This window comes from Cuculus canorus, chromosome 27, assembly GCF_017976375.1.
Source record: "Cuculus canorus isolate bCucCan1 chromosome 27, bCucCan1.pri, whole genome shotgun sequence".
In the NCBI taxonomy this organism is placed as follows: Eukaryota; Metazoa; Chordata; class Aves; order Cuculiformes; family Cuculidae; genus Cuculus; species Cuculus canorus.
The window spans coordinates 1,448,906-1,473,842 of record NC_071427.1 but is presented as its reverse complement, the minus strand read 5'-3'; the positions used below and the strand labels follow the sequence as shown (position 1 = coordinate 1,473,842).

The 24,937-nt window shown below is 51.0% G+C and overlaps 1 protein-coding gene across 1 annotated transcript; it reads right to left on the bottom strand.

Moving 5' to 3' along the window:
• Positions 1 to 1,116: 1,116 nt before the first annotated feature.
• Positions 1,117 to 15,354, bottom strand: ACER1 (alkaline ceramidase 1). The gene is made up of 7 exons (XM_009567880.2): positions 15,039 to 15,354; positions 13,021 to 13,124; positions 5,422 to 5,536; positions 4,917 to 5,055; positions 3,324 to 3,461; positions 2,689 to 2,826; positions 1,117 to 1,729 (listed from the first exon to the last, which is right to left on the bottom strand). Exons 2-7 carry the CDS (start codon positions 13,111 to 13,113, stop codon positions 1,561 to 1,563), a joined length of 792 nt encoding a protein of 263 aa, XP_009566175.1. The 5' UTR covers positions 13,114 to 13,124; positions 15,039 to 15,354; the 3' UTR covers positions 1,117 to 1,560.
• Between the last annotated feature and the right edge of the window lie 9,583 nt (positions 15,355 to 24,937).

The window sequence follows — 24,937 nt, the reverse complement described above, 5'->3', positions numbered from 1 at the left end:
GAGGGTCAGCAAAAGGGAGACAGGGTGATGGGGGAGAGGCTAGAGTGATGGCATGCAGAGAGACAAAGAGGCAGAGGAGGAGGTGGGCACCAGCATGGAGAAACAAGGGTATCCAAAGGCTAGAGCTCCAAATCCACCTTGTCCTGCATCTTGTGTAGGTGTCTTGTTGGTGGTCATGCTGGTGGAGAGGTGTCTGACCCCAGTGCTGGGGGATGGAGAGGGCAGGAGGAAGAGGCCTAGGGTTCAGTTCTTGCTCAAGGCATCCCTTTCCTGAAGATGAAATGTTGCTTGGGGTTCATGAGCCAAATTTGCCATCTAGTGGTTCTGGGAACCATTGCATGGGACCCATGGGGCACCAGTGGCCATGCAAGGGCCACAGCACAGGTGTTGAGTGGCAGGATGTGCAGCACCTTCTGCCTCAGAGGTTAAGCCCAGGGTACTCCTGCTTTTGCTTTACTCACAGGAGCCTAGAAAGCCCATGGTCCCTGGAGTGACATTACCTCGTTCTGTCTGCATTGCAGGGAGCCAGCCTCAGCCATTCTGCTGGCCTCCTGGAGCTCTGCAGTCTCTGCTGGCTGTGTGAGGACTCAGACCCACGACATGCTTCAACTTATCATGATAATGGAGAACAGGAGCATGTCCCGTGGCCACGAGAACAACTTCTTCACTGTTACGCTGTGGGGAGAACCTGGAAAGCAGTGCTTTGTACCCATGGCATTGCTGTGGTCTTTCTCTGAGGCTCTCTATCTTCTCTTTGTTCTTGCAAAGGTACTAACATGTTTATCTAATGTATCGTCTTTTTACCTCACTCTGCCACCAGCCAGACTTTTCAGCAAGCAAAGGAGTCTCCAAGTTATGCCATGGGTGTTGGAGACTGTTGGAGCTGGGGAGGAATGAGGGCCACTGTGGGCTGAAGCGGTGGAGCCTGGGGTATATCATCCCAGGACCAGGAGCAGAGGCTCTTTGGGGCTGTCACCTGGAAGGATTTCTCTTTATAAACAGCTTTCCTTGGGCCAGAGAGATATGTGGCCACTTTGTCTATGGGAGGGTCTGACAGATAATGGGGGATGTGGTGCAGTCAGGCGAAAGAAAGGGTCTCAGTGCAAGTCAGCGTCCATAGCTTTAATGCAAAGCTCTCCTGAGCAAGACCACATACATCAATAAATAAAATTAATCATAACAATATTTAGAGCAGCCCTGATAAACCCAGCTGTCACCAGTTTGGCTTCTGTGTTCACCACCATGCCTTTGTCAGCAAGTGGTGCTGCTTCTTGACTAAAGCAGAAGACACAGAAGAAGCACCGTCTCCCTTCCCTTCTCAGTGGGGATCTGCTGGAGGAGTTCCCTGGATGCCAGTCTGGGCAGGGTCTTCCAAAGCACCTGTGGTCTCCCACTCTGCTTCATTGCCAGCATCACGAGGCCTCTGCTGCTCCCTGCCCCATCTGCGAGCCACATTACCCTTGCCTGAGGAACAGGGGCACAGCCGAAGTGTTCCCCATGCAGACGCACATGTGTGCATTACACGCCCGATGCTGGAGGGGTGCCTGAAGGCAACCGGCTCTAGCATTGCTTGTAGGGTTTCTCCAGGGCAACGTAAGGCACCACGACAAACCAAGAGTCGCTGGGCCAATATCTTATCTTTGGCTTGAATGATGGCAGCTCGTAGTTGACGTCGAAGTAGATGACCAGTGGGCAGCAGTACAGGAGGGACATAGCTATCAGTACATGCCTGGCAAGAAAACAAAAAAACCCCCATGTATTGGACAGTGATAATTCCATCTGCTCCTCCTGCACCTTGGAGTGGTGTGTGGTCAGCATTGCCACCATAGGATGGAGCCAAGGGGTATGGCAAGGGCAGGCAAAGGTCCCAATCCTGCGATGCACAAAGGCTGCAGGGAGTGTGGGTCCTGCAGGGTTTATACCTATGGGGAATTCCTAGAAGAGCTTTGTGAGCTGGATTTGGGACAATTCCTCATGCATGGGGTGAGATAGGGGACTTCAGCCCCAAACCAACCTACCCATTCCACCTTGCCTGTCCTAGTCATCCCAGTGATTTGTGAGGATGAGTGTGCAGCGCTTGGAGCCACAGCTGGGCAGGCACTGGAATGTCTTGCCCAAGGGAATCGCTGCCTTTCCATTTGGCTATTAAAATAATTCCAAGAATATTGCACTTCACACAGCTTCCTGGGAGCAGATGCGGTGCTTTGAAAGCAAGCTGCTTACCTGGAGGGACTTCTAGAACAAATTCACTTGCAAAACACCACTTGGTTGGTGCAGAGGAGGTAAGGAATGTTAAACAGTGGTTAGGACCTAATCCTTGGGCTGTGGCCAGGTAAGGAGCAGCATCAATAACAGCAGAGGGAAAGGATTTAGGGGTGAGCAGAGATGTGGCTGCTCGGTGATCAAGCATCACATGGCTGCTGCCATCTCTCCTTATCTGTAGCCCGTCAGCCTCTCATGATGAGCATGAGGAGGCCCTGGCCCAGGTTGGCCAGAACATTGGTGACTGCTCCACCCCTGGAGGTGTTCAAGGCCAGGGTGGATGCAGCTTTGAGCAACTTGATCCAGTGGGAGGTGTCCCTACCCATGGCAGGGGATGGAACTGGATGGGCTTTAAGGTCTCTTCCAAGCCAAACCATTCTATGAATGTTTGAGCTGGGATTCCTGCCTCTGTGCTGGAGCCCTTACCAGAAGCTGTGGAAGTAGGGGAAGTTAATCGCCTGCCAGAACCCACAGAGCCATCTGTCACTTATCCAGCTGCTGATGGCCAGGACCCACCACACCACCATGGCTGCAGCTGTCCGGTGAACCCGCTTGTCATTGCACCTGGAAGAGACAGTGAGGGAGAGGAAGCAGGGTATCACACTGGAAGAAAAGTGAGTTTTAAAGAGGGCTGGTTCCTAACTCAACAGGGTAAAATCCAGCAAATTTCTTCTGGAGAGTGTTTGTCAGACCATAAGAACCGGAGAATTGTAACTCTGGAAAGGGGGGTTCTAATTTTCTGTCGGTGAGGGTGATGCCAGGAGATGCCAAGGCACTCCTGTCTTTCTCTCCAGATCCTGGTAGGTTTTCCCAACCCCACATTAGTTCCCAAATCCCACACAAAGGGGAAAGAACTGCAGATATGGCAGCCAGGGAGTAGAAAATACACTTGTCCCATGGGTTCTCCCCATTCTGTGTGGCACTTGGGTCCCACCTTTGCAGAGCTGATCATCCAGCATGTGGGGCTCAATTTGCTGTTGTGCACAGAGCCGCTGCCATGTGTGAGCCTGCCAGGAACATACAATGGCCCTGCAGACAACCCCTCTCAGCTCCCTCCTTACTTTTTTAGCTCACGCCACGTCAGGTACAGCAGGTGGAAGGCGATGCAGTTGAGCACGTAGGCATTCAAGGCTGGTTTGATGAAGGACATCAAGGTGGTAATCAAGGTGGTGACACCGCTCAGCCAGAAGAAATGCTTCCTAAAGGGAGTTAGGAGTCAGTGTCAGTGTCCCCAGGGTTCACAATATAGAAGGATAAGAATGGGAGAGGTCTTGCTCATTGCTTGGAAGAGGAAATCCTTCTCCAGGACTTCTAACCTGTTTGCATGTAGCTGACCCCGGCCTCTGCAGCAGTCCTGGCAGGAAGACTGTGGTATCTGTCTACATCTATGCCTTGCCAAAAGCCACCCATTTAGTCGGTGACAGAGTGGGGAATGCTTCCCAGAAGGTGGCTTGTGCATTTCCACGGTGATGCCAGAACATCGAGAGACAAAGGCATCAGGAGCTTTGTGCAGGGAAGGGCTGCAAAGCAGGACTCCCAGTGGCTTGAGCCGACCAAACATGCAGATTGGGGCTGACTGAACAACAGTAGGGCTCAGAAGGGCCTTTCACATGCAAATCTCTTCCCAAGTTCCTTCCCCTTTCCCCCAGCCATGTCTCCACAGTGAACTCCTGGTGACCTCCTCTTTGGCATGGGAACAGCAGACTTGGAGGAGGCCTTTGCAAGGCTTCTAACCCAGCGAGCTCAGAGAGCTCCAGTGAGCTGGCCATGCTGGGACTGTAGAATCATAGAAACATAGAATGGTTTGAATTCAAAGGCACCTTAAAGATCATCTAATTCTACCTCCTCTCTATCCTTCAAGCAAAGCCCTGTTGGGTTCCTGTTTCTGCTGATCCATGCTCACCCAGGCATGCCAGCCTTTCTGTCCAGCCAGGCCTCCTGCAAACAGCTGTGAAAATGAGGGGTGTTGACTTGGACCAGCTTGTCCTACAGGAACCCCATCAGCCTTCAGAGAAAGCTCTCAGTGAATGGCAGGGGATGTTATCGCAATTTGATGGTGAATCGCAGTGCTCAGGAACATTTCTCCCAATTGATAGGTGATAGGTGATAGGATGAGAGGGAATGGTCTCAAGCTGCGTCAGGGGAAGTTTAGATTGGACATTAGGAAAAATTTCTTCACAGAAAGGGTTCTCAAGTGCTGGCAGAAGCTGTACGGGGAGGTGGTTGGGTCCCCATCCCTGGAGGCATTTAAAAGATGAGTAGATGAAGTGCTTAGTGATATGATTTAGTAGTGGACAGGTACGGTTGGAACTGATGATCTCAAAGGTCTTTTCCAACCTAATGATTCTATGATTTAATTTCCTAATAATTTTTTAATTCTCCATGCAAATTTTCCTCTGCAGCTCCACAAAGACAAGCAGCTCCAGTCAACAGGAGCTCAGCACAGCCCTTCACTGTGGGAACGTTTCTTACTCTTCATCTATCAGTGCATCCACCACTGAGTGATGGAGGGTTTGGTTCCCAATGAAACTGCAGTGACCTCAGCGCTGGCCCCTGGCAGGGGAGCTGATCTGGGGGTCACACACATCAATGTCAGTGTCAATGTCCCATTCCTCCCCTTGGAGCCTGCAACGCTGTGTCCCTTTGAGTCATACCTGCTCTTGATGAACTTGGGGAAGTAAACCTTTGGGTACCAAAAGGAATATGCCGCAGCCAGCGCCCAGAGGATGGAGAGCTCATCCAAGAGTTGTCCCACATAGCTCAGTGTCATGTGAAAGTATGTGGAGAAGATACCTGCGAGGAAGAAGGACCACTTGTGTCAGCAAAGCTCCATCCTCACACAAACCCATCTGGCCTGGAAAGTCCTTGAGGGCCACTCGTAAAGACACATTGCTCTTGAAGAGCAGGACATGGACCTTAGCATTAAAGGAGGCCTGAGTGAGTTCACACAGTACCACAGGGATTTACTGGGCCAGAACCTGCGCATCCACAGCCAGCAGGAACCATGATCTGCAGGGCTTCAAACACATGTGGAGATTTGGTTTCCCACCCCAGCTCACTCCTGTGCCATGGCCACTAAGAACCAGCCTCTGAAGCCAAAGATATTGTGAATGAACAGCCTGGCAACCTATCAGCTCTTATTACAACCTTGGCACCTACCTATGCACAAGAACAGGACAGAGACAACATACAAGGGCAAGGCACGCTGCTGACGGTACTGCTGGTTCAGGTAGAACAAGACTGGAGAAAGGATGAAGAAGCTTACATTGCTGATCTGAAAAACAAGAGGCGCATTGAGCTCGTTGCATGATCTTGGGCAAGCCCCATCCCACCATGTGCCTCCATATCTCCATGTGTGAAGAGGATAGTGATCTCTAGTTGTGTGGAGGCAGGTGTTGCTCTTGGCATAGGGAGAGTGCAGAGGTGTTTGTCAAGAAGTGTGGCTGGAACTGGAAGGACAGTTATTGCCGTGATAGCAATGTGACAGACATCTGTGCTCTCCCTGCAGGCACCTCTGGACCCAGCAAGCCCAGGGGAAGCTGGTGTGCCCCTTTTGGGTGATGGTGTACCTTCAGGTGTGCAGGGTCTTCAAACAAACGGCCAAAGCTCTTCTGTTTGCAGCCATAGGATCATAGAATGGTTTGGGTTGGAAGGGACCTCAGAGCCCATCCAGTTCAATCCCCTGCTGTGGGCAGGGACACCTCCCACTGAATGGGGTTGCTCAAAGCCACATCCACCCTGGCCTTGAACACCTCCAGGGATGGGACAGCCACAACTTCCCTGGCCAACCTGGGCCAGTGCCTCTCCACCCTCACTGTGGAAGAATTTCTCCCTAATGTCCAGTCTAAATCTTCCCCTTCCAATTTAAAGCCATTCCCCCTCATCCCATCACTACAGACCGTTGTAAAAAGCCCCTTCCCAGCTTTCATAGAGCCCCTTCAGGTACTAGAAACTGCTCCCTGGAGCCTTCTCTTCTCCGGGCTGAACAACCACACCTCTCTCAGTCTGTCCCCATAGCAGAGCTGCTCCAGTCCTCAGATCATCTCCATGCCCTCCTCTGGACCCGTGCCAACAGTTTCATCTCCTTCTTATATTGGGGATTCCAGAACTGGTCACAGGGCTCCAGATGAGATCTCACAAGAGCAGAGCAGAGGGGCAGAATCCCCTCCCTCGCCCTGCTGGCCACGTTTCTTTGGATGCAGCCTGGAACACGGTTGGCCTTCTGGACTGCGAGCACATGTTGCCAGCTCATGTCGAGCTTCTCATCAGTCAGCACCCGAAGTCCTTCTCCACAAGGCTGCTCTCGATCATCTCCCTCTTCTGTCAGCCCAGACATGCCAAAAACTCCTGGGATGACTTCTGCCCCTTTCGGCCAGCCCCCAGCACCTTGTGAGGGGCTGTGTGGGTGTGAGGAGCCAGGACACAGCCAGGAAAGCTATTGTTAACCGTGGGAGGATTAGGTGGAGAGCAGGAGGACAAGCAGGACATTAGTAAGTGGGAACAGGACTGAGGTGACATCCTGTAGTGTCATGTGCAAAGCCACTTGGCCACTTAGGGAGGTATTCTGGACACTAATAATTACACAAAGTCATAAACCTCCTTTAAACATACCTGACAAACTAATGCAGCAAAATTATTCCGCCCTGGTTTCCAGCTCTGTAGAACTGCTGCATTGACAGACTTGGATTTGTCTGGGGAGGAGGGGATGGTGCTGGGGCTCAGCCTGGGGCTGCTGCCAGGGCTGGCTGGAGGAGCCCGTGCTTTGGGGAACTGTGGGTGCTGATGAGCAAATGTGGGAGTTGGGGAGGAGCAGCGAGTGGCCAAAGCCTGGACCTGACTGCTGGGTCAGACCCGATCCACCCTGCAGCTTCTAGGGAATGAAAATTGAAATAATCCTTACCCTCTAAGGGTTCTTACCCTGGCTTTCTCACCTGATTTTACAAACTCAGGAAAGAGATATCACAGGGAAGTACTGCCTCCTCAGGGAAAACCTTTCTTGCTCATGAAAGGCTGGGACGGTGGTGCCATGTTTTACCTGCTAGACAGCTCCCTGGGGCTTTGGAGGAGCAGGGCAGAACCATCTGCTAAACTACTGTTTGGCAAGCAACCAGTGTGGCTTTTATCTCACCTTGACAATCCTTTTCCTTTCACCTTCCAGCTGGATGCTGACCCCAAGCCTGGAACCTGGCCTCCACTGCTGGTGTCTCAGCCCTCGGCAGCCCTTCCACACATCAGGTAAACTGCAAAATTGACTCCTGCCTTGTGATGTCCAATGGGATCTGCTTTTAAGGGCTACAAATCCCAGGAATGTTGTCATATATATGAAACACACCTTCTCATACTACAGCCGGAAACATAATTCACGCTTAATGTGTGGCTTCTATTCCCTTTAATACCTGGAGATTAATAGTTCATTTCACTAAGGCTTTCATGAAACAAGTTGGTGCTCCTGTTAACAGGAATTTGCAGGCCAAATATAGTGATTTTCTATAGATGTTTACACACAAATCCAGGCCCGTTGCTGTCCCAGCTTTGAAAAGAGAAATGCTGGTCCCAGTTGCACACTTGAGCTCAAACTGTTCCAAAATGATCGAGAAACCAAACCCTGTGTTAAAGTAACAACGATTTTGCAAGCATTTCTTTTCCTGTGTAATGGTTAAAGAGGCTTTTGGAAGATAAACAGGGACAGCAAGAACAGAGGAAATACTTGCAGAAAAGGCAGCAACATGCAAGTGCCAGCGTGCACGTCCAAGTGAGGAAATACAGGAGTTGGAGATTGCGTATAGAAAGGTCTGAATCCTTGCTGCAGTGGGCATTACAACAATGCCGTTAATTACATGATAGCAATGTTATCGCTTCATTAACTCAGTATGAGATGTGCAAGATCAGATATCAGAGGGGAGGGATAATCAGGGAAACCTTGCCAATAGGGTCAAAACATTGGAGTGATTCCTGGCAGAGCAGCCAAACTCAGAGCTTAGGAGAGAGCTGGTCCAAAGCTGCATCTGTGGGGAACACAGCCTCTTCATCAGTCATCAGATGCAAGCCCTGATCTGCAAGTGCTGTCTTAAATCTTCCGTCTAGGATGTGGCAAGCTCCAGCTCAAATGTGGTTAGGAGGGTGATGCTCCCAGGACTCTAATTAGGAAGCTTTTCCAGTGTCTCTGCTCATGCCGAGTCCCCCCAGTACGGCTTCTATTTGTACCTAGCTGGGTCAGAGCTGCCAGGAGGCACCAGCTCCCTCTGCCTGGAATGCCAAGGCGATGCTGGGGAGAGTGGTGATGGATCTGAGGTGTGTATTGACCTGTGCCAGTGACTCAGCCCTGTGGTTTTGCACCGTGTTTATTCACAGGGATGTCCCACTTCCTAACAAGTGTGAAATATTGCTCAGGGTGCCTAAGCCAAACCCACCTGTACCGGCATTTACTTCTTTCAGTAGGAGAAAAGCAAGACTGGGATCAGTGACATGGCTCTAATCCTGGTGCATTAGCAGGATCATGGCAAAGGCCCCAGGGCTTGTGCAACTTGTCACTTTGCAGCCTAAGATGGTGAGAGAGACCTGCAGAGAACCTGTCTGCATCTCCACCCATTACAGGGTGAGAAGAAACCTCCAGTATGGACTGGGACAGCAGACGCTGGTTTGCAGGGCTCTGCATGTGTGAGCGCAGCAGCAGTGTGAGAGCCGCCAAGGCATGTGCTGGTCCTTACTCAAGACAGGCATTTTCTGCAGTGAGATTTCTGCAAGAGTCACGGGTGTGCGTTCATTCACTTACAGGCCAGCAAACCAGGTTTAGCTGACACAAGGGCCCACAGGGCCAAAGACAGGAGTGAATCTCTCAGAGGCTCTCCAGACCCGTATAGCAAGTTGCTGATAGCATGCCCTGTGCAGCAGAAGACGTGTCCTGACATCCCACTGTCACAACAGTGCTTTGGGGCAGGAAACAACTGTTTGTCTTGTAATTGCAGAGTGCTGGGTAAGGATCTGCCGTCCTCCTGCATGGGACTTTCTGGGCAAAGAAAGGGATCTTTCTTAACCCGCGATGCTGTGGGGTTACCGAGCCCACGCAGAGGGCTGGGGCACACGCCACGGCACTAACACACCCTAAAAGTGAGTGCTTCCGTGGGTGTATTTAGGTAATTTGCACCTGCAGCTGAGCTTATCTCCCCCAATCGATGAAGCATCCAGGAGCTCTGGATATACGGCAGTGTCAGCTCCTGCTGCTTTGCCAGAGAGGCTGCTGGGGATTTGGGTGACATTACCCACGTCCTGGATCAATCATTTCAGGAAAGAAATTACGGTAGAAAGACAAGTCCCTGACTGATGACCCTCCTATAGCACAATACTGTTCTCCTATGAGCAGCCAGCAGACAATAAATTTCTGGGTCACTGAGTCACTATAAATTGTTAGCGCTTTGTAGCTGAACTGCATCCAATCACCAGCCACCATGCGTTATTAGGTACTTAAAGATACTGTTTACATTCTTTGCTCATACCCTTGGTGCTTGTTTCTAATCAAATGCATCCAACCCAAGCAGACCTCAGAGAGAGCGAGGCTGGCACAGAGCAATTCTCAGCCGCATATTGCTGGTGCTGGCACAAAACCACCCTGCTTGAGCCCTGGGCGCTGTTGGGATGAAGACGTTGTGGAGGATGCTCCATTAGGAAGCCCTGCTGGTTTAGCGGTGCAGGAGCCTTGGGTTGGAGCTGGCTGGGTTCCCAGCTAGTCTAAAACTGGCAAACTGACACTAAAGTCAATATTGATATAATTATCTCAGGACAGCACGGGGAGAGGAGAGGAGAGGAGAGGAGAGGAGAGGAGAGGAGAGGAGAGGAGAGGAGAGGAGAGGAGAGGAGAGGAGAGGAGAGGAGAGGAGAGGAGAGGAGAGGAGAGGAGAGGAGAGGAGAGGAGAGGAGAGGAGAGGAGAGGAGAGGAGAGGAGAGGAGAGGAGAGGAGAGGGAGAGCGATGCCAGTCAATGCGTGCAAAGCGAGGAAGGAGGGATTCCCATGTAAGGGATGCTCTTGCCTGCTTTTGCCTACAAGGTGTGGTCCTGAGCACGGTGCAGCCCTTGGAGCTGTTGTCAGATGCTCAGACAACAGCAGTTTTTAGGAGGGTTTGCTTTTTTGTCTCCTGGGATTGGGAGATCACATGCCAGCCCTGATGGATGGCTGTCAAGGCAGATTTAGATCTCTGCTGCTTTCTTCAGAAGGGAATAGCATTTTAAGACAAAAAAGGCAGAAATTCTCTCCACCAGTTCCCTCCACCTGCACAAAAACTCTGCTGAGCTCCATGGGCTTGTGAAAGTGAGCCTGGCAAAAAGGAGATCAGTGCACGGGCCAAAAAAAAAAAAGCTCTTTCTCTGCTGATAAAGAAGTTCTCTGTGTTCACATACAGAGAGGAACAAGGGGTAGGTTCATCACTGGGAAAAATCCTGCAGGATTTGTTCTGCCCACATAGAATCACAGAACCATTAAGGTTGGAAGAGATTATAGAATCATAAAATCATTAGAAATGACCTTTGAGATCATCAAGTCCAACCACCTCTGTCCTACACCAGATCTCTGAGCACCTAAGATTAGAGATCAGGTCCAACTGTCAGCCCAACACCCCTGCACCCACTAAACAAGATCCCAAAGTGCCATGGCTACAGTGTTCTTGAACCCCTCCAGGGATGGAGACTCCCCCACTGCCCTGGGCAGCCTCTACCAGGGCTTCACCACTCTGTCAGGAAAGAAATTGTTCCTCATATCTAATCTAAACATCCCCTGGTGCTACTTGAGGCCATTTCCTCTCATCCTATCAGTCGTTGCTTGGGAGAAGAGACCGCCACCCACATTGCTACAACTACTACACATCTCTCTGTGTTCCTTGGTATCGCACTCACTTCCATCTGTGTGGAAACATGCAGTGGAGAAGTTTTCCTCTCCTGGAGGGAGACTGCGTTTGAGATCTACCCAGTGCAAATTCATCCCGACAAGCCTGGTGCCTCAAAGGTGGTGCAGTATGGCAACACAGGAGATGGTGGCTGGAAGGAGCGCCAGTCCAGAACGAGGCACCTGGGCAAGATTTCCAGCAATAGCCACACAGTTTAGAAGCCTGTGTCAGAAAGGGCAACTAGGAGTTAACATTTTATGGGAATTAGAGGGCTATAGGTCCTAAGAAAGGTAGTCATGCATCTGGCCACATCAGCTACAGAGACGTTAGACACAAAAATGCTTTTGGACAGTTCCTGAGATGCTTCTTGGTTTGTTAGAGAGACTGAGCCACTTTGACAGTCTGGATGTAAATGGGGACTCTCGTGAAAACGAGGTCTCAGCTCCAAAAACACATTTGAAGAACGCCACCTATGTACTAAACTGGGAGGTGAGGCAAATCCATCTCCCAGGATGAATCCTGATTAAAAACATAACTTTCAGACTTCCCGCTCTTTGTGGAAATCAGCCTCTCTCCAGTGTTGCTGGAAACACCTCTCCGGTGTTTCACAGCCAGGTTGGATGGGCCTTGGGCATCCTGATCCAGTGGGATGTCCCTGCCCATGGCAGGGGGGTTGGAACAGGATGATCTTTAAGGTCCCTTCCAACCCAAACTATTCTATGATTCTATGATGCGCAGAGGCTTTTGGCATCTCCAGCTATATTTGAAATGCTGATGTGAGCATAAGTGGTTTCTCTATCTCCTTGCTGGTTATAGTTCAATGATCTCAAAGGGTTTTTCCAACCAAGCGATTCTCTGATGCTATGATTCTATGATTCTATGCCTTCCTCTGCAGCTCTGAGCTCATCTGGCCCAGATGCAGCACCAGTAAACAACAATAGCGCAACATCCAGCTGGATGCCAGAGGGAAGCAGGATTTGGCCTGGACTGGCAGATATTTATTTGTTGATTGTCTCAAAGAGAAGTGACTTTATACATCCCAACCATCCATCCTCTCAGACCCTGGCTGAGCAATTAGAGCTTGGGCGCTGTGGGACTCAGGTGAGGGAATTATTGTTATTAGAGGCAATTTATTAAAAGGAGGAAATGCTTTGAAAAAAGAGGATGAGCCATTTCCATGAGAACGAGAACTTCTGATGTTAGACAGTAATTGCTAAAAGTTGTAAACAAGACATTTGGAAGGTTGTAAATCCATATGGCTCACACCCTTGCCAGCCTGCAGCTGCACTGAGGGAGAAGAACAAGTCCTCTGCAGACAAATGTGGGTGCTTCCAGCCACGCTTAAGCCAAGAGGCTGCTTTCAAGGGTTTGGCGCTGAATGGAGTCTGAATTATTAAGGATCATAGGAGGTGAAACGGTCTCATGCATCAGCTTTCCCTGTCTTGAGTTCCGGATTCCCAACCTGCCCGACACGGTTCACGCAACGCTGTCTCTCGTTTTGCCGCTCCTGTACCTTTAGCTGGAATATATGAGCCCTGTGTGGGACTTACCCGAGTTGGCAGGAGAGCTGCAAGACTGGTATAACAGGATCTCACAAATCTGGGCTAAGGAGCAGCGCCAGAGCTGTCTCACCGGGAACTCAGCCCCACACGTGCCAGAAGAGCCCCTGACGCCATCTCGTTTTATGAGCCACTGGCTCTTGTAAGCAATGAAATTCCCATGATTTACCTGAAGCTCAGAAAGTGTTCCCCATACCAGCACCCTCCAACACCAGGAATTTCAAAGCAGTGAGGACAGAAAACAAGGTTGTCCCGTCTCGTCTCCTCAAAGCAGCTCCTGGGTGCCTTTGCACTCCAGCCTGCCCTTCGGATGCACCCACACTCACAGTGTTGTAGTACTCTGCAATGATGGCCGAGTGCTCAAAGTTGCCTTCGCACCAGTCGATTTCAGCGCTCTCATAGGAAAATATGCTCGGCATTGTTGGGCCACCTTTGCAAAAGGGAGAGAAGTGGGTTAGTTTCGCACCCAGGGCAGGAGGCAATGGGGAGAAACACATCCACCTACCTGCCCCTTGCACACATGCGTGCTCGTGTTGCACAGCTTGCTCAAGGTCCACATCCTTACCCTCCTATAAAAGACTCATCCTCTTCCCAGTGTGCATTGCATAATATTTCCGACTCTCTCCCCACGATTCAGGAGTGACAAATCTCCCTAGGAAACGTTCTTCAACTCTGGGAATGGTCACCACTGCCTCATCCATGGCTCTAAAGTCTCTCAACAGGGGTTCTTGCTGCCACATGGTATGTCCCTATTTCAGCCTGGTTGTTGTCACCTTGCCTTCTCCCTTCTCTTCACTTTCTTTATGACTCAGATCTTTCTGCCGAGGGAACTTCCCTGTACTTTGTGAGTTGCCTTTTGGGAGTGGACAGCTCTATAGGGTTTATTGCTTATTGGCTCTCTTCTCCTGAGTCGTTCCTCAGCGACTTCCTGAAGCTTTATGCAAGCTCAGCCCTGGAGCACCAGTGCAAACCCTGGATAGGAGCTGAGTCTTTGCAGAGCAAAGGTACTGGGAGATATCTCTTCAGTGGCAATGATTTCACTTGGAATTTGCTCCCATGCAAGCCTCTTCCTGGTTTCCAGTGGAAGGCATCAGAACTCCACACCTCCAGAGGGCTCTGCAGTGCCAGGTCCCCCAGCGTGGCCTCCGGCAGTGGCAAAAGCTGCAGCTACAAGGGGGATCCTGAAAAAAATCTAACCTTTTGCCTGTTTTTCTGCCCCATGCTAAAGATTTCCCTGTCCTCAATGCGAGAATAATTTCTCATCCCTCCTTTATTGATTTGAAAAGGAAAATGTTCTGCTCAAGTTTCCTATTTCGCGTATTTTGTTTCAGATCCTTTAGACTTTGGAGCTATTTTAGAAGCTGATAGATGGATGCCAACCTTAAAGGTGTGTGGAAGCAACGTCCACACCCTAGCGGCTGTATTTAGCACACAAGAGGCACAGAAAATCCCTGGAGCAGAGCAGTTAAGTCCATGGATGTGTGGTTGAACCAAACCATCTGGCTTTGCTTCTCTAGCTCTGCAGAATGAGCAGGTACTCGGGTGACAACCAGCACTTTAGCAGTATTCCTGAGCTCCTGGGGTACTGGTAGCAAGGGCTGGAAACAGAGCTTTCTTTACTTCGAGAAGCCTTAAACTTTGAGTCTAAAGCAGGGAGAGGAAGTTCATCCCAAACCCACTCATCAGTTGATCATCTTCTTATGGAGAAACAGTCAAGTCCCTGTTTAAACCGGTGTCAGTTGAGCAGCACCATCGAGTTCAGCAGTTACTGTAGGTGTGCAGGGTGTGAAGCTACCACAGCTTCCTCTTCTTCTCTTTCCAAGAAGAAGTTCAAAGGGAGAAAACACAGGAACGTAACACCGATAAAAACAAGCTCTTCTGTAACCTCCTGCTCCAACCAGATAAACTGACTTGTGGATAAATCTCCAATTACAATTGCAAGTTAACGATGCCTTCCCTTTAATCCCAGCTGGCTGGTTCCCCAGAATAGGTGAGACCAAAGCTACAGAAGGAAGATAAAATAGGCAGACAGATTGGTTTGAGATGTGGCTTCACGATCTTGGGTTTCCATGTGCTCACTCACCCCGCAGTGACTCTCTCCCGATCCCTGGTGCTCTGCATTACGCTTTTACAGCACTGCAACTGGTTGTGTAGGGTAAAAAAAGAACGATACCCAAGATGGTAAAGCCCATCTCCTCGCTGATCAGAGCTCAGTTGTGAGATGGTGAAAGGACGGAGGAGACATGAGACAGAAGAAGAAAAAGGGAATAGAAAAATCGAAGCCTCAACAAAAGTGCCCAGCAGCTGATGGCTTGCGCTCACCTCTCATCCCAACCTTGCTTACCTGTGTTCCCTTCGACGGACCAGCGCTGTTGTGAGGTGAAGCGTTGGGAGCTCCAAGGTTTCTAGCAAAGCTGGAGCAGCAACCAGCCCTGCTGCTCTAGCTCCGAAGGAGTGCCCACGGTGTGAGCTCACCAGGAGCAGCCGCCAGGAAATACCCTTGCTCCGTGTCTAGAGAAAGCATTGGGATGAGACAAGAGCCATTTGCCCCCTCCAGGCAAACCTTCCAATCCCCCAAAGGAAACATATTGACTGGAGGGTTTATATCTGTGCACCCAAATGGGCAGGGGCAGAGAGGGAGGGCAGAGGAGCGTGAGCTGGAAAGGTTGGAAGAGCGGGTAGCAATGCAGGCTGAAATCATCAGCGTGCCCCTAGGCAGGGTACCTGCGCAGGCGCACACACCCCTATCCTAACCCTGTTTTTCCCAGGGGAGGGACTGATCCATACGGCCTCCCTTGCAGAGCTGCTTCAATAACACTAAACCAGTTTTCACTCAAAATGCTGATGCTGCTTTGTTTTCAGGGGTTAAATCCAAGCCAGTTCTCAACTTCTCCTCAACTGCTGTTTTATTATCAAAAATAATTCTGTTATCAGATCACACTTGTAGCCAGTTCACTTTGTTATTAGCTAAAGAGTTGGCTGAACAGGACACTTCAGGGTGACTGCTCTGCAAATATTTTCCTCCTGATTCTCAATCAGGATGTCAAAAAAAATGGCAGCAATTAAACTTTTCCCGAAAATCAATATTTCTTCTTCCATGTAGGGTTGGGAAAAAAAAAGAAAATATGTTGCTTTCTTAAACATAAAAGCCTATTATTTGATCAGCTCCTCCTGTTGGAGCTGGAGAGTCACCACGTTCATCATCACAGGATCAGAGCAAGATGCCCGTGTCCCTGTCCATGTGCTGCCTGTGAGGATGGATCGAACAGCAGCCTTCACTGTCACACTTCAGGTTTGCCCTGGGGACGGGCTCTTTGGGAAGCGTAGCTGTTTATTTTGATAATTCTATAAGCAGGAGCACATCCAGGAGACCTGAGCCGGGCAACACCTCTTAAAGATGCCAGGGCTTACAAAAGCTTCACAAATCCACATGCATTTTGAAATAAGAGGGCGATTAACCACCAGAACAGCTTCTATTGCAACGTGGTGGAGCCTCCGTTACCTGCGACTAAGACAAGGCTGGGTGTCTTTCTAGGTGTTGGAGCTTGAAGCAGAAGCTTCCCAGCCCCTGGGGTGGCTGTGCTGTGGTGTCCACGTTGAGGAAGTCTGGGGTGAATTTGCTTCTTTTTAACGTAGAACTCTTGGGTGGACCATGTGGGTAGGAGCCTGAGCTCACTCACTGAAAGAACGTACCCAGTTGTGCAGGACAGCTCAGTGAGAAGCAAGTGGTGGCTTCTCCATCCCACTGCGAAGGGAGGCAGAGGAGGCACAGTGTCAGCCAGAGAGGGTGGCAGAGTTGGTCTGGAGAATAAGACAGATCGTGATGTCTGGTCTGTATGAACATCTTTGAAAGGAATGAGTTTTCTCATCCCAAACCCTCTAGCATCCTTGGCATGAGCAAAGCACCCAATCATCACTGATTTGTCCTCTGCCACGGTGAATAAATAGGTGAGGAGGATGTCATGAATCTGCAGGTTCCCTGATTCATCAATAAACAGAGGCTGGTTTCCTGGTGAATCCTCCTTCTGAGCGTCTCCTAATGGTTACATCCTCCTGCCTGTGGGCAGAAGGGCCTGGGGGGATGTGGGTGCTGGCATGGGAGTGGGCTGGGCACGTGGAGGTGCCCAGAGAGGACAGGGGTGAAGCTTTTCAGAGCATCCTGTGAGAGTCACAGAGGGAGAATCCCATAATATTCCCTATGTTTTAGACTTCATTCTCTTAAAGCTTCACCCAAAGTCCTTTCCTCCTCACTTGCTACGTCTCTTCTGCCTTTCTTCTAACATGTGACATCTCAGCTTGCTCAGATGTCACTTCTGCACCAGGATCTGCAGGGAAACCTGATGGATGAGGTTTGTCCCTCATCCTGTCCCCTTAGCTGTTCCCTTCCCACTTCCTGGAACTGGTGCTGTCTTTTGCAAGACCCCACATCCCAGGGAATGTCCCAGGCTTTGTGGTACGGGACTTGTTTTAGTCTGGAGATCCTTGTCCCAGCTCCTCTCTCATCCCTTGGGCAGTGGGGTCCAAGAGTGTTGCACTGAGACAGTTGAGAGCAGGCGGTGGAAGGGACAGGGGCTTTCACGGGAACCAAGCCTGCAGCCTCAGCGCCCAACTGCAAGCATTTTGTGATGCCGTGTACTCACACACCATGGTGATTCTGTCCCTCTACTCTGCTCTGCTCAGGTTCCACTTGGAGCCCTGTGTCTGGCTCTGGAGCCTTCAGCACAAGAAGGACATGGAGCTAGTGGAGCAGGTCCAGAGGGGGCCATGGAGATGATCTGAGGGATGGAACAGCTCTTCCACGTGGAAAGGCTGAAAGCATTGGAATTAATCAGTCCAGAGAAGAGAAAGCCACAGGGAGACCTTTTTGTGGCCTTTCAAGACTTAAACGGGGCTGATAAGAACGATAGGGACAAACAGGACCTGTTTTGATAGGAAAAGGGTAACATCTTTAAACTAAAAGAGGGGAGATTCAAACAGGCTGTAAAGAAGACATTTTTCACAAGGAGGGGGCTGAAAGACTGGCCCAGAGTGGTGGGAGAAGACCCATTCCTGAAACCATTCAAGGTCAGGTTGGATGGGGCTCTCGGGAACCTGCTCGAGGGGAAGATGATCCTGGTCACTGCACTGGATGACCTTGAAAGGTCTCTTCCATCATTCTATGATTCTATGGTGAGGAAGCAGTTCTGCTGCTGTTGTCACTAAAGCAGAGGAGTGGGGACTCTGGCAGGCAAGTTGAGGCTGGTCCTGCCTGCCTTGTCCTACGGCAGCTCAGATAGAGGCTTCCCCTGAACTGCTGATGACAGGGGATTCTTTTTGAAAAGCCCATTTAGAGGAGCTGTGGCTCCCGTGTCTTTATTGCCCTGGCTGGTGTGGGGCTGTGACCGCTGGCCGAGGGGCAGTGACAAACAGCCAGGGCAGGGAGGGCGAGGGGGAAGCTATTTGCTCAGCAAGCGTGAGCCACAGCCCTTGGGTGGCAGGAGATGCCATGACTTAGCTCTGTTCTCACGGTGAGGCAGCGGGTGAGTTGGGAAGGGAACCAAGGCATTTTGGCTCACCCGTGCCTTGCTGCATCTCCCTGCCCGTGTCCAGGAAAGCCCTGAAGCAGCCTGGACAGGCTCCATCCTGCTGCCAGCTCCTTTGTTTTGGTACCTGACTTTAGCTCCAGGGCTGCAATTTCATGCTTCCAAGTATAAAAGCACAGGCAGGTGACCAAAGAGCCTTGCTAACGCTGAACAGTTAGATAATCCCTGTCATTCCTGGCTCCACGGGGCAGGAATCATGTCCTCTGCTTGGTTTGGAAGCTGTTTAGCAAATTGCGGTCTGGAAGAAATAATAATAGCAGCAGGAGATGTGCTAAAGCTGGATGTGCTTTACACAGCCAAATGAAAACATTCATCTCCATCGCTGCTGTCTTGCCCACTGGGAGCAATGTACCCATCCTTATTCACCTCTGCAGAGCTGTAAAGATCTGTGTTTCTTCACCAGGTAGAGCAGGGGCTCCAGGCAACGAAAAAAAGCATCACCAGCAAAGACAGATTGCACCCCACGCGAGGTGTGGCTTTAAAATCTCAAATATCTGAAACACCTGCTCTTTACAAAATCAGGGCCCTGGTCCTTGTGCAAGGCAGCTGCCGAAGGAGCAGAGCACAAGCCTTGTCAGGCCTCAGAGGTCCAAGAGAAATTCCCTCCCAATCCATCATCATTGAGCAATCACCCAGGCACTCTATTATCTTTACTCCAGGCAGGATGTCATACCAGTTAACCCAATAGTCTTTGCCAATGGGAGCACCCGGTGCTTGTTTTGAAATCTAGACAGGCTTATAACAAATGCCTTAATTGCGAATAGTAGCAACAATAACAGCAGTAATTAAAGGAAGTTCTCCTGGTGCTGTCATCCCTCACATGCCTGCCCAGTGCGGTTGTGTACGCGCTGCAAAGGCTTTGGTTTATGTAACTCAGCACGAGCTGTTGGATGGGGAGGGGCTCAGCAGAGACTTCCCTCATTCCCCTCTTCTTATAGATGACAACAGATGCTGTCTAAATAGACTGGATAGAAGGAAGAAATCTTTTACAATGAGGGTGTGGAAACATGGAACGTGTTGCCCACGGAGGTAGTGGAGGCCTCATCCCAGGAAACAATCAAGGTCAGGTTGGATGGGGCTCTGAGCAACCAGATCTGGGTAAAGATGTCTCTATTCCTACAGGGGGGTTGGACCAACTGACCTGGAAAGGTCCCTTCCAACCCAAACCATTCCATCACTCTGTGATTATAAATTAGGAGAGAAAAAAATCACCTTGTTCTTGGCAGTGCTGTATCCACACAATGGGGGCTCTCCTATGGCACAGACACAGGGAGGGCTGCCCCGAGTTCCAGCAGGTTTCGGATTGAGCAGACACCAAGCAGGGAAGAGCCTCTTGCCAACCCAAACCCTTGCATCCAACTACTTTTTACACTTTCTTTCTTGACTCTGAAGAGGTGTGAAAATGGAAGGCGATGGAGAGAAACCTTGGGCTGAGCCTGCAGCGTTTCCCTGCAGCTGGCAGAGGCTCAGCAGTGCTTCACACCCTGGTAGATGTGTTTATCGAACTCTGCAATCCTTTCTCAGAGTGGCACAAAGCTTTGGCAGGAGGAGACAGAGATGGTTTGTGCAAGATGTGCAAGAGACTGAACGGCAGAGTCTGCAGTGGGGCCTGGGAGTTAGAGACCTCTCCATCTGGGGCCATCTCTGGGTGCTCAAGGGGGAGACCCTCCAGCCCCTTTTCGCTCTGCTCTCAGCAGAAAGCAGGAGCTGCTGTCTCTGTTGCAGGAAGGGAGAATCATAGAATCATAGAATGGTTTGAGTTGCAGGGCACCTTAAAGACCACCTAATTCCAAGCCCCCTGCCATGGGCAAGGACACCTCCCACTGGATCAGGTTGCTCCAAGCCCCATCCAACCTGACCTTGAACACCTCCAGGGATGGGGCAGCCACCACTGCTCTGGGCAACCTGGGCCAGGGCCTCCTCACCCTTAGTGTGAAGAATTTCCTCCTTATGTCTAATCTAAATCTTCCCCTCTCCAATTTAAAGCCACCCCCCTCGTCCTATCACTCCATGCCTTTGTAAAAAGTCCCTCCCCAGCGTTCTTGTAGCCCCTTCAGGTACTGGAAGGTCACTATAAGTTCTCCTCGGAGCCTCCTCTCAGCTGCATCTCAGTTCATGGTAAAAGATGGGGTAAAGCCTGGGGCATTTGCAAGAATACAAGAAGGAAGGCGAGAAGGAAATAATCCTGCCCCATCTCCTGGTGGTCGATGACTTTATACGTCCTTAGCTGGAGGTCCTGGACCATCATGTTTAACCAGTCAGAACAGACCAATCCTGCATATGTTTGTCCACAGCTTTTAAAAGGATATTTTTTTGAGGTCATATCCTGCGGCTTAATTGGTTCTGGGTGAAAAAGTGTCCCCTTTGCCTATCTACTGCCTGATGGCTGCTTTGGGTGCCCTCCAGCTGAGTCACTGCTGGAGTGAGAACTCATGCTTAGCTGGTCCTTGCTCCATCCTCCAGACACCTTTGCTGCATCTCCCTGCAACCTCTCTGTCCCACTCCAGTCATTCCCAGTGTAAATCCCTGTACCTTCCCCAGTTCCCCATCTCTGTTTAAAGAAACCCGTCCCACCCCAGATGGTTTGAAACCTCTGTCTGCCTACAAAAATAAAGGGAGACTAATATAGAATCATAGAATCATTAAGGTTGGAAGAGACCTCTAAGCTCATCCAGTCCAACAGCCAGCCCAGCCCCACCGTGCCCACTGAACCATGTCCCAAAGTGCCACGTCTACATGTTTTTTGAACGCCTCCAGGGATGGAGACTCCCCCACTGCCCTGGGCAGCCTCTGCCAGGGCTTCACCACTCTTTCTGTAAAGAAATGTTTCCTCATATCCAATCTAAACCTCCCCTGGTGCAACTTGAGGCCATTTCCTCTTGTCCTACCACTTGTTACTTGGGAGAAGAAACTGATACCCACCTTGCTACAATCTCCTTTGAGGAGCTGCTGCCCGCACAATAAAACACTTTCACGTCAAGACCACACTGTTCTCCTGTAGATCCCATTCTTTGTGACCTTAACACGGAGCTGGATGAACACCTACTGCCGGCTCGCCCTCAGCACGCATTCCCTACGGAGCTCCTGATGCCATTTCTTAGAATCATAGAATAGTTTGGGTTGGAAGGGACCTTAAAGATCATCCAGTTCCAACCCTCCTGCCACGGGCAGGGACATCCCACTGGATCAGACTGCCCAAGGCCCATCCAACCTGGCCTTGAACACCTCCAGGGATGGGGCAGCCACAGCTTCCCTGGGCAACCTGGGCCAGGGCCTCCCCACTCTCACGGTGAAGAAATTCTTCCTTATCTCTAGTCTAAATCATTTAGTTCCAACCCCCCTGCCACGAGCAAGGACATCTCCCACTGGATCATTTGCCGGCTGTGCGCCTCTCCCAGCGGCTGCCACAGGGACACGGCTGGCAGTCACCAAACACGGTCAATAATGGACCAGACGCTGAGGAGAAGCTGGTTGGGAAGGCGCCTTCCATTGAACATCCATCCCTTCCCTCACCAGCACAGATATTTCCTTTATTCATTTCATAACTCCTCATTTCTCAACTATGTTGTTCAGTTGTTTAATTTCTGGCTTTCTCTGGGAGCATAGAGGGACTAAAACCCGCCTCTAAATAATAAACCAAACTGGTCCTGAGAGTTTAAGAGCCTGCAGGCAACTCGCTGGATAATGAAGAGGTAAATCTGAAGGGACCAAAATACCCCCAGGTGGGTGCGATTCACTTGATTTCCTGCTTGCATCAGGGCTGAGTTTGACTCTGAAACAGCTCTGAGGTGTAAAATCGGTCCTTCCTGCCTCCAACTTGATCCAGCCATCCCATCCTGTGCTACAGACCAGGGGAAGAGTGGCTGGAGAGCTGCACAGAGGAGAAGGACCTGGGGGTGTTGATTGACAGCAGCTGAACATGAGCCAGCAGTGGCCCAGGTGGCCAAGAAGGCCAATGGCATCTTGGCTTGGATCAGAAATGGAGTGACCAGCAGGGCCAGGGAGGGGATTCTCCCTCTGGACTCGGCACTGGTGAGACGCACCCTGAGTACTGTGTTCAGTTCTGGGCCCCTCACCACAAGAAGGATGTTGAGGCTCTGGAGTGTGTCCAGAGAAGAGCAACGAAGCTGGTGAGGGGCTGGAGAACGTCTGACGAGGAGCGGCTGAGAGAGCTGGGGTTGTTTAGCCTGGAGAAGAGGAGGCTGAGGGGAGACCTCATTGCTCTCTACAACTACCTGAAAGGAGGTTGTGGAGAGGAGGGAGCTGGGCTCTACTCCCAAGTGACAGAGGACAGGACAAGGGGGAATGGCCTGAAGCTCCGCCAGGAGAGGGTCAGACTGGATATCAGGAAAAATCTTTTCACAGCAAGGGTCATTGCGCCCTGGCAGAAGCTGCCTGGAGAGGGGGTGGATTCCCCATCCCTGGAGTTACCAGGGCCTGAGAACCCTTTCTGGGTAGACGAGGTGCTCGGGGACATGGTTTAGTGGCAGGTAGGAATGGTTGGACTTGATGATCCAAGAGGTCTTTTCCAACGTGGTTAATCTATGAATCCGATCTCTGAAGGCACTCAGGGCGTGCGAGGGGTCGTTGTGGTTGTGCAGCCATGGCCAGGGCGCAGGAGGCTGGAGTGTTTGCTGCCCGGCGTGGTGTGGAGGAGGGAGCCCGCAGGCTGTCCCAGACCTCGTTTCCCAAGCTTGGCTGCACCCCGAGCAGCGCCTGTCTGCGGGGGTTTCTGCCCACACCTTCTGCAGGGAGGGCGAGAGGGTTGTGCAATGGTCGGTGACAGAGGAGGAGGCTGCTCTGGGAACTCAACCTCCAGGCTAGGTCCTTGCTTATCTCCCCAGCACAGCCCTGTTATTGAGACTAGGAAACTGGGATGGGAACTGGGAGACCGAACCATCCCACTCACAGCGTGCCTCTCCCTGTGGCACCCATGGGGCTGTTGCCCAAAGTGTGGAGTTTGCCAAAGTCTCTTTTCATGTCCTGATATCCAACTGCAGGCAGCGAGCAGAGCACAGCAGCTCCCCTCGTGCTCTGGCATCGTGGAGGGTGAGGGAGGGGATTCCGACCCTCCATTTCTCTCTTGTGAGACCTCACCTGGAGTATTGTGTCCATTTCTGGAATTCTCAACATAAGAAGGAGATGGAACTGTTGGAATGGGTCCAGAGAAGGCTACAAGGATGATCGGAGGGCTGGAGAACCTTCCCTGTGAGGACAGGCTGAGAGAGTTGGGCTTGTTCAGCCTGGAGAAGAGAAGGCTCCGAGGAGACCTTAGAACAGCTTCCTGTCCTGAAAGGGGCTCCAGGAAAGCTGGAGAGGAGCTTCTTATAAAGGCATAGAGTGACAGAACAAGTAACTCCATGCCTTTATAAATTGAAGAGGGGAAGATTTAGACTGGACATAAGGAGGAAATTCCTCATGATGAGAGTGGGGAGGCCCTGGCCCAGGCTGCCCAGAGCAGTGGTGGCTGCCCCATCCCTGGAGGGGTTCCAGGCCAGGTTGGATGGGGCTTGGAGCCCCTGATCCAGTGGGAGGTGTCCCTGCCCGTGGCTGGCGGTGGGACTGGATGATCTTTAAGGTCCTTTCCAACACAAACTATTCTATGATTCTATGACTGTTTGCAACGGAAGTGATGCTGGGAGAAGCTGTTCCAAAGGGCACCGGTTTTCTACAGGGTGCTGGTGCAGAAAAGCCTTCCCTGTCACTCAGCTCAGCTTCCCTATCGGAATAATCAAATAACAACGTGCAAGGTGCCACCAGATCTGCTTTGAGATAGGAACTGGGAGTTGTTATATGGTTACGCTGCATAAAGATGTCAATAACCACAGGTAATTACTGCAGGGCAAAGCTAATTACTGCAGGGCAGAGAGAACAACCCGGGCTGAGGAGCCCTGGGAGTGGGATAATGAACCCCATATTCAGAGAGTCCAAAGGAACCTGCCTGGGTGTTTCAGAGCAGGTACAGATTGTTGTGAGGGGCGGGACATGAAGCTTCGTGCCAGGGAAAGTGGTTGGATTTTCTTTTTCAATCCTTGGCTGGCGGGTACAATATTAAGGTGCAAAGTAGAGAGCTCGTCGTGCAGAAGGCTCAAGGGAATGAGCTGATACCCCTGCTGCACCGTTAAGACAATGACCAATAAAGGAGAAACACTGCAAATGTGAGAGAGAATCGTGACTTTATCGTCCACTGGAGAAATACTGTCGGCGCGGGACGGGAGAGAGGGGAGAGAAGGGGAGAGCGCAGGGGAATTGTGAGGGGAAAGGGAGATGGCGAGGGGCAAAAGGACACGGTGAAGGGAAGGGGAGATGGTGAGCACAAAATGACATGGCAAGGGGAAAGGACACATCGAGGGGCAAAAGGACATGGAGAGGGGAAAGGACATGGCAAGTGCGAAATGATGCAGTGAGGGGTGAAATGACATGGCGAGGGGAAAGGGAGATGGCAAGGGGCGGAAGGACACGGCGAGGGGAAAGCATATAGTGAGGGGAAAGGCATGGCGGGGGAAAGGCAATGGCGAACATGAAATGACAGCGAGGGGCGAAAGGACACAGTGAGGGGCAAAATGACATGGAAAGGGGGCAAAGGAGATGGCGAGGGGAGAAATGACATGGCAAAGGGCAAAAGGACACAGTGAGGGGCAAAATGACACGGCGAGGGGAA

What these genes read in the sequence shown, in the direction of transcription:
- ACER1 (XM_009567880.2), bottom strand. Translation starts at nt 13,113, where the DNA reads ATGCCGAGCATATTTTCCTATGAGAGCGCTGAAATCGACTGGTGCGAA. An exon ending in CCCAAGTTCATCAAGAGCAG is followed by an intron (nt 3,462 to 4,916) that starts GTATGACTCAAA and finishes AACTCCCTTTAG; the next exon opens with GAAGCATTTCTTCTGGCTGA. An exon ending in CCCTACTTCCACAGCTTCTG is followed by an intron (nt 1,730 to 2,688) that starts GTAAGGGCTCCA and finishes TTTTCTTGCCAG; the next exon opens with GCATGTACTGATAGCTATGT.